Below are 10,000 nucleotides of genomic sequence, written 5' to 3'. Positions count from 1 at the left end.
ACAGAATACAGGACTATGACTAGAAGCCATGTGACTTCTAATTTGTCAATTATTAAAACTCATAACATTTTAGTTTGTTGGTCATCTTTTTAAAAAAATTATTGTTTGTTTGTTTGTTTGTGAGAACTGAAGTTGAATACGCATTCGCGATGTCTCACCTGAAAGGGAGAAATGAGGTTGTCTTCTTTGATTTTTTTCATCTCCATATTTAGAATTATAAAAAATATAATGCGTCAGCAAAACTCGTCATCGGCAATCTCAAGCAGTACTCCACTGAGAGTTCTCTATAATGAATACGAATTTCAAGCCTTTGTATAAAACTTTACCGCCATATTACCACGGAAAAGATTTCTAGTATTGATTTTTAACAATATTATTTATGCAAACGGCTTTGTATCATACACTTGATTATATTAATACAAAAATGCTGCTTTGAAAAGAACTATAATCATCTTCGTTTAGTTTTGACGATTCATTTATTTTATTTTTTTTCTAGTCAGTAAAAAAAAATGAATATCACTATGGATAGTACGTTGGGATAAAAGGCCAAGTATTTTTTGATGGAGTTATCCGATCCCTGCAATATGAGTTTGATCATTGTCATTATCATCACCACAACCACCACCACCACCATCATCATCATCATCATCATCATCATCAGCAGCAGCAGCAGCAACAGCAGCAGCAGCAGCAGCAGCATTGTGATCAAAGGCTGTCCAAAACCTATTAATGGAGAAATACTTAAAGGTAACGCATTAATCAATACAGAGTCGAAGAGTATATTATGCTTTGATGTAGAGACTAAATTGCTGCTGTATTGGAGTCAGCTGAGAGATTACCGAGTTGTTGTGAGCGATTCCTGGCCATCATCAACGTGGCGATACGACGACGTTCCAACAAACCACACTTGACACGGATTTCTTCACGTTTTCGAAGGTATCTGGAATAGACAAAATCATCAACTTAACCATTACCACCTTCATCGTCATCATCATTATTATTATTATTATTATTATTATTATTATTATTATTATTATTATTATTATTATTATTATCATCATCATCATCATTATTTTTATCGTCATCATCATCATCACCATCATCATCATCATCATCATCATCATCATCATCATCATCATCATCATCATCATCTCATCATCATCATCTTATGAATCTACCGAATCACATAAATAAAAATAAGAAATATTAAAACTTGCAAGATTTTATCAATTTTTTTTTTTCGTGATTAGCTGGTCACAGCTATAAAGCAAATACAGCCAGAGTCATAAAAAAAATTTTAAACGACAAAAAATACAAACCACCAAAAAAAGAAAACAAATAATTTTATAATCAATCAATTTTTCTCGATGAAAATATTTCGGCCAAAATTTGATCATATGTTGAATGCGATACTCACACTTTGTAAAATATTAATTTATGATTGCGACGCATGTAGGTAGGTATAATATAGCGTCGCTGAGCACTTATGTGGAGGTTGAGCATTATATAAGTATATGAGCTTTTTATTTATCCGTTAAATAGATAAGTAGATAGACAGATATATAGATAAATAGATCAATCGAATATATATATATATATATATATATATATATATATATATATATATATATATATATATCGATTTATCTATATACCTATCTATTTATATCTATCCATCCATATCTCTCTCTCTCTCTCTCTCTCTCTCTCTCTCTCTCTCTCTCTCTTTCTCTCTCTTTCTCTCTCTCTCTCTCTCTCTCTCTCTCTCTCTGATTGATCATTGATAGATAGGTAAATATATGGATAGATAAATAGAAATATAGATAGATAGGTATATAGTTAGATAGATAAATAAATAAATAGACAGGAGTTCGATAAATAGACATAAAATAGGTAAATAGATAGCCTATATAGATGGATGACAGATAGATATATAGATAGATTGGTAGGCAGATATATAGACAGATAAATAGATAGATAGATCGAGAGATAGAGAGATAGAAATGTTGATATATTAGATGTTTAGATAGTTAGATCTATGAATAAAAAAATAGTAGGTAGATAGATAAGTAGATAGATAGATAGATAGATAGATAGATAGATAGTGAGATAGATAGATCGATAGTGGGATAGATAGATAGATAGATAGATAGATAGATAGATAGATAGATAGACCGAAAATAACAAAATAGATAGAAAGGTAGATAGGTGGATAGCTAGATAGATCTGATTTGTATATCTTTGTTATGCATAACAATAACATACTTTTAACTAGTTATTGTTGTTTGTAAAATGTTCTGGGAAGAGGCAGACAGACATAAACTGAATATGATTGACCAAGGGGCTGATATCATCGCTTTTCCAATATGATTTGTACAAATTCCCTCACGAGGGAGATGATACGAAGGGATGTAATATTGTGTCTCTAAACGCAATCTGGGGCTTTGGATCCCCCCCCCCCCCCCCTCCCCTTTCCCATTTGCTTTATTTTTCATTTTTCAACATTCTTATTGATTCTTGTATTTGCTAATAGTTTTTATTTAGGACATCGGTCTGAACAAAATTCAAATTATCATTCTTACGCCATTTGTTTACGCGGACATGTAGCCTACTTATTTACTCATATTATATACACCTCGATTTGAGCTAATACTAGCTATCGTCACTAATTATTATTACAAGAGATGTCTCGATTACGATATGGGTTAGAGTAAAATGATTAACAATCAACGAGCGACGAATGCCCGAAGCAAACACACAAAATCGCTTTTCGTTTGTCTTCCAGTAGTAATTTTTTTTTTTTCAGTGTTATCATCAAAAATGGAAAGGCCCACGTGCCTTTTTCTGCTGCAAATACCTTTGTCAACGAAATATTAGTATAAAATATATAAATTCTTTTCAACATAGCAAAATATGCCCATGAACACCTTCAATAATATGATCTATAACTATCTATTTCGGAACAAATTAGTATCTTAAGAGCTAATAGGATTCAATAGTCTGGTGTCATGTCCGCCCAGCAACGAGCAGCTCGGTTCCAAACAAAGAAATTGGTACTTTTTATTCTTCATGCTGGCAAGAACTTTTTCACATGTCATGTGATCAGAATGTATAAAAGTCAAAATATGTTCAGATTTATGTTTTTCTCCTCTGGATACACTTTTAAGCTCGTCGGAGAAGTATTTCATACGGGCATCCGCCATTGTTCCGATAGTTTAGAACCAGTAACTGAGTTACTATGCGTCATTACGAGGAAAATGACGTCACGACTGTTGAACCCTATTTTTACGAGTGATTATCTGTCTATCCAGGACCTCTTAGCCGGTTAACTGCCGTACTCTAGAAAAACTCGAATCTAAATAATATTCAACCAGAAGACTCGTCCTTCAAATATCGATGCGAAGTCCCAGGTTTGAAAGTTTTTACCAAGATGAAGGGCACTGATGGAATTGCTAGCTATATTTTTTAATACGCGTTTTTCTAGAGTACGGCAATTTACTGCTTAATACCGTTCTGGAGTGTGAATCAACCATCTTACAAGAGTTAATATGTTTTAGAACATGTATTTTTATTAATGTTATTTATATAATACTGCCAAAGTATCAAATTGTCTATAGAAGTAAAATTGCTTAGTTCTTTTATTATATTTCCCGTAAAATCACAAAGAACGAGTATGTGATGATTACAGATATTGACATAAGAACGTAATGCTAGCCCATAATTACGTAATGCCATCACGACCCCATGTTTAACCATTGAAATGTATTGCCTTTAGACTGTAGTTATAGAGAAAAGTATATAGAATGATCATGCACTGATTACTGATATTGACGTGGGGAATGGTACCAGGCCATTATCACATGAAAACGACGCCTCCTCCCCTTCCCCCGACTTCCATCTAACCACAATCTCAATTTTTTTTTTTTTTTTGCATTTAGTGTTGCTTGCGGCTGATGCAGTGTTACCTAAAATTATATTAATATTGTTGTCGGTGGTTGTGAAGGCGGATTTTAAATTTTCTTTTCTTTCCTTGTTAAATATTTTTTAATTTGTTTAAATTTGTAGGTTTCAATAGTTAAATTGACACAGTATTCTACTCTCAGGCTAAGATATTAAGGAACAGGCACCGGTGCAAGATAAAGATCTGAAGGTGCAAGACAAAGCAAGAAATAAAAATACAAGAAAAAAAAAAAGATCCAAAAAATTAGTCGACCTCGACTGGGGATCGAACCTCTGACCTGATTACCGGTCAGACTGCTACCATTACACCAAGAGAATCCCGATAGAGGCTCCCTTTTACTCTCAAGCGAGGAGACCGATTTTGACTTTAGATTTATATTTATATGTGAGTTATTTTATTTTATTTATTTGGTAGTTCATTCGGTTTTATCTTCATTTTATTTATCTTATTCTTTTTCTTTCTATCCAACCTGAGCATCTAGAAAATGAAATTATGATTGAGAGGCTGAATCGTTCAGATCTTACGGAAAGGATTATTCAATAGACTTTCTGCGCTCCAGATAAAATGGATACTGGACAATGAAAATGTTGCTGCATGAAGCTCGAAGAATTAAAGTACAGTCAAACCTGCCTTAGCGTCCACCTCTATATAACAAAAACCTCTACATAACGACCAGCTCTGTTGGCACCCTTGAATATTTTCTCTATATTTTAACCCTAAACACTGGAAACCTCCTTGAGACGACCAAGACCATCTAAAGTTGCTATCTTAACGGACAAATAAATACATGTTTATAGTGACCACTTGAACTGGAGACTACTTATTTGAACTTCACCGTAACTGGTCACAGTCAATCCCTTGCGACAACCCTAACTCCCTTTCGTTTTCTTTGTTTACTGACCTGCCGTAATTCGTTGATTGGGTTATCACTGTGTGTTCAGTTTTTTTCAGCGACACACATTGCCAAATGCAATCCATCAGCTTTGTTTAACCAACACTTCCGGCGATGACAATGGTGGATGATATCAGATCTAGGAATTTTTTACCTGAACTTTTCTTCTTCTTCTTTTTTCTTTTTTTTTTTTTTCACAGGGTTCTTAAAGGCATTTGGCCTAGGCAAGCCTTATTATGTTATGTTATGTTGTACACAATATGTTATGGTGACAGGCGTCCGTGATTGGCTGTTCAGGTCTTCGCGTGACTAAACGGTTTGCTTGACTTTGATGCTCACTGCGACTCATTGTCATTGATGAGTGGTAAATTGTGCAATATGTCTAATATGGTCATTCTGCTACGACGCATTTAAAAACATTTTTTTTTTGCTCCAAAAAGCGGGCATCATCGCTTTGATCCGCTCGGTGCTATGAGTATGAGTACGACCAATTGAGCAACTTGTCAGAAATGATGAACACTTGCATGCACCTCATTTTCTCATTTAAAAATGACTGCGATGATGGATGACGGAGAAGAGGACACAATAGAAGAGTACATTAGCTTGCTGGAAGGGTTTTCATCACTTGTGAGACTTCGGAAATTTATTGAGCAAGAGTGTTTGACAAATGAATCATTACAGAACATTGACATTGTCGAATGTTGGACAGTAGGCTAAAGTAAAGACACTCTTCTTTCACTGACTTTTTTTTTTTATTTAATGAAAAAAAGGTTTGTATGGAATGAAATAAACATTGAACGAAACAACTAACAAATCTTTTCGCAAAAAAAAAAAAACAACAACAAACAAAAAAACAAAAAAAAAACAATTAGAGAGAAAAGAATTTTAAAACAGAACTTTGAAACAAAAAGAACCCCCCCCCCCCCCCCAAAAAAAAAAATACAAAACAAAAACAACCATCTTAATGAGCCGCTGGCAGTCCTAAGCCTGCAACCAAATTCACAAGATACAAATTTGGCAAACGTAGAAGGGGATTAGTTTTGTAGTAGTAGTAGTAATAATAATAATGATGATAATAATAATAATAATAATAATAATAATAATAATAATAATAATAATAATAATATAATATTAATAATAATAATAATAATAATAATAATAATAATAATAATAATAATAATAATAATAATAATAATAATAATAATATAATATAATAATATAATAATAATAATAATAATAATAATAATAATAATAATAATGATGATGATGATGATGATGATGATGATGATGATGATGATGATGATGATGATGATGATAATAATAATAAATGATGAACCATGATAGGCTTCAATGCTTTGAATATGAAGAGGCTAAGATAGTGTACATTCTACCTCCCCCCCTTCCCCCCCCCCCCCCACCTCCCCATCCCCGTCATTAGATTGTTTAAACGGCGATCTTGGGGTAGTCATTAAAGACACGTTTGACTGTACAATAGGAAATGGAATGGAATTTAATTAACGAAAACAGATAATGTGAACGTTTCCTGTGCCCATCATTGTTTTGTTTATTTTTTTTTTAAAACGCCATTCTCATATTTTTCAATCGCCTTTAGTGTTCCATTTATCGTGTTTTATTAATAAAAGGAAAACCCGAAATGTCCACCACATTGTCTGTCTTCGTTGAGTAAATTGAAGCTCCCATTCTGTTTCCTTTTTTTTTTTTTTATTGATTCCAGAGACCAAGGCAAACCCTGGCTTCTTCTACCTTATAGATGTGAGGGATTCTTAGCGTTGTGGTGATTGTTGAGTCTGTGGCTGATCTTACCTTTCTCTATTCCTTTTGTGATAGCACCAGAAATGAACAGCCAGAAAAGCGACACAGCCTAAACCAATCAGGACATAAGGAATCCATAATTGGGATTTGGAGCTCGCCCTTTAGAAAAAAAAAAACAAGACAAAACAAACAAATATTTAGAGAGAGAGAGAGAGCAATAAATATTGGTATAACTTGTCATACCAGACAGAGAAAAGTAATTTTTAAAAAATTATTCCCTTCCGCCACAGAATCATAAGATACTGTCGCCTAGACATTCCATCAAACAAGATGTCTGGTGTCAACAGAAATCATCCATATTGTCCTAAGTAAAACAAATACAGTATAATATTTAGGTACCTACATATCAATATATACCCTCTCTCTCTCTCTCTCTCTCTCTCTCTCTCTCTCTCTCTCTCTCTCTCTCTCTCTCTCTATCTATCTATCTATCTATCTACATAAAAACACTAATCACCGCCCCATAATTGACACAGCGGAAGTAAGGCCGTAAATAAATAAACAACTCTCGAAAGAAAAACCATTCTACGGATAAATGCCTGCCGACTGATGAAATGGAGGACATGGAAACGAGTGTTTCGGCTAATAATATGCTAGTGAATTTATCTATTTATCTATTTATATATATATATATATATATATATATATATATATATATATATATATATATATATATATATATATATCCATCTCTCATATAAACACCCATGTGCACGTACAAAAACACACATGCAGTCATATCATAAGACTTTAAAGAATTATTTTAAAAAATTAATAATGATAAGTACTCTTCTTTAGCGCTAAATGCCTAAACCCCAAAGAGCTCCACAACATCACATGGCAAACCGTAAACACACTCATACCCTGCCATAAAGCCCTACTTATACGTTAGTCGCACACACTAATTATACAAGTTCTGCAAAATAAAATTAAAGTGATATTCAACAAATGGGAACTAAATGTAAAGCCAATAATTATTAATAACTATCGTTAATTGTTATTAATCTTAGCGAACCTTACCTTACGAGAGTAATGACTTGTGTAGAATTAGCTTGCGACATATTTTGTTTTAGATTAACAATATTATTATTTACGGTGCAAAGGATGGTCGTCGAATTACTCTGCATGATTTTCCTTCCCTTGCTTGATTGGATCTGCAAAATAAACGATATATTGATAACAAGATCGATATTTTTGTAGACATTGCTTGTCAGCGATGTAGTTTACAACATGCAATAAGATAAATTAATATCAGTGGCATCATGGCTATTACTCTAACTGGAATTTGTCGAACCGTACTTCGAATTCCGCCCCCTTGCTATCAAGTTTATCTCGTAACAAAAAGTAAGGCTTGTCAAGTAGGCAATGAAAGATGATGTGATCTGTTGTCTCAGGACCCCTTTACAGTTGCGTCAGACCTCTAATTCTTTTAGTTTCCTTTTTTTTTTCTTCTTCATGCTCACACACGTTCCTCAGTCTTCTAATTACCCGTTTGGGTGTGGTTTAGTGTATGCAAATGTTGTTGGTGAGCATGTCTGAATATTTTCGTATTTTGAGAAGTAAAGCTATTATCTAGGTTTTGGATCTTGTACTGGATTTCTTCATTACTTCATTAAAGATCGGAAAAAGTCTTTTTCGACTGGGAAACGAACCAGACCTCCCGATTATCGGGCAGACGTGCTACCATTACATCACAGAGGTTTTCTGACATAGATTTGTTACTTCATTCATTGGAGTATTATCGATGGTCTGTGATTCTCTGGTTTACTGTTTTTCGTTCCAGTGCAGGTTGTTCGATGTCGTTAAAAGTTGGGAGCTATTGGATTGTGTTGGATTTCATTGATTTCCTTCTGTTTAAAATTACTATTGAAATATGATATCCTTTAATGTAGAATTTCAACCAATCATAATGATTATTGATGACGCGTCAAATTCCTCATTATCGTCAGATTGTGGAAGACTAATATTTATTGCAATGGCTGTTTTACTTATTACCAATTTCCAACTGTTTACTTAAAAGTCATCTCACAGAAAATGCCCTTACTTGAGTCAAAAAGCATTACCCTGGTGGATATAATAATTCATCTACCTGTCAAATTCAGAACTTTTTTTTTTCAATTGTGCATCCACTGTTTCGCGAATTTTTTTTTCTACCTCTTCTCCTCTCCCCATCAAAGTAAAATGGAAATCATGTCCGACTTTTCATTTTTATGCTATTTTCTAATAGAGTAAAAGAGAGGTCTCTCTCTCTCTCTCTCTCTCTCTCTCTCTCTCTCTCTCTTATATATATATATATATATATATATATATTATATATATATATATATTGAATCGTGTTTGATACAAATATGGTACGAAAAGTGCTCGACATGCAGTAATGGAGCGAATTATTATTATTTAAAATATTTACCACAATGTTTGAGACAGTCTACATTAATGTTTCAGGCTTAATTTGCCATCGTCAGGACTGAGTTGTTTTGTTGACTGTTGTTGTTTCTTCCAAGAAACAACAACAGTCAGCAAAACAACTCAGTCCTGACGATGGCAAATTAAGCCTGAAACATTAATGTAGACTGTCTCAAACATTGTGGTAAATATTTTAAATAAATAATAATATTATAAATATAATATATATATATATATATTATATATATATATATATATCTCTCTCTCTCTCTCTCTCTCTCTCTCTCTCTCTCTCTCTCTCTCTCTTTCTCTCGGTGTCTCTTGATGTTGTTTGAATCTTTTTATATCTTCGTCTGAAATAACGTAAGAATATTATTACAAACGATTTTACGAATTTGCGTAACAGATTAAAACCAATAATTAAGGCTTAGAGATACGTTGGAATCGATGTAAAACACGGTGAATCAAACGCATTGTAAGTAATGATTACTGAAAGGCTGTAGTAAATCTCATTTTTTAAAAAATATATATTTTTATATGGAACACACTCTTCTTCTCGGCTCTGGGTTTTTTTGTGTGTTTTATTTTTGTCTGTTTTGTTGTGTGTGTGTGTGTGTGTGTGTGTGTGTGTGTGTGTGTGTGTGTGTTTTGTTTTTTATTGTTGTAAGACCTGGAATTATAATGAGAAAGTATTTTAATCCAAATATCAACTGCAACAGCGACAGTAATTGAGATGGTATTTACGTTGTTAGCAGTTCTAGTAGTAGTAGTTGTAGTAGTAGTAGTAGTAGTAGTAGTAGTAGTAGTAGTAGTAGTAGTAGTAGTAGTAGTAGTAGTAGTAGTAGTAGTAGTAGTAGAAGTAGTAGTAGTAGTAGTAGTAGTAGTAGTAGAGTAGTAGTAGTCGTAGT

General features: G+C 33.3%; 1 protein-coding gene across 2 annotated transcripts in view; it reads right to left on the bottom strand.

Moving 5' to 3' along the window:
- The window catches only part of LOC144965273 (uncharacterized), a 41,546-nt gene that overhangs the window by 2,272 nt on the left and 29,274 nt on the right, over positions 1-10,000 (bottom strand). For both annotated transcript variants that reach the window (XM_078900447.1, XM_078900437.1), the window contains exons 2-4: positions 7,707-7,840; positions 6,678-6,785; positions 840-940 (exon numbers count right to left, since the gene is read on the bottom strand). In XM_078900447.1, the coding sequence (XP_078756573.1) occupies positions 840-940; positions 6,678-6,785; positions 7,707-7,813 (316 nt within the window). In that variant the 5' untranslated portion in view covers positions 7,814-7,840. The remainder of the gene's footprint in view (positions 1-839; positions 941-6,677; positions 6,786-7,706; positions 7,841-10,000) is intronic.

Source organism: Berghia stephanieae, chromosome 1, assembly GCF_034508935.2.
Source record: "Berghia stephanieae isolate SIO BIC M18660-M18661 chromosome 1, UCSD_Bste_1.3, whole genome shotgun sequence".
NCBI classification, from domain to species: Eukaryota; Metazoa; Mollusca; class Gastropoda; order Nudibranchia; family Aeolidiidae; genus Berghia; species Berghia stephanieae.
This window is presented reverse-complemented; position numbering and strand designations above follow the sequence as displayed.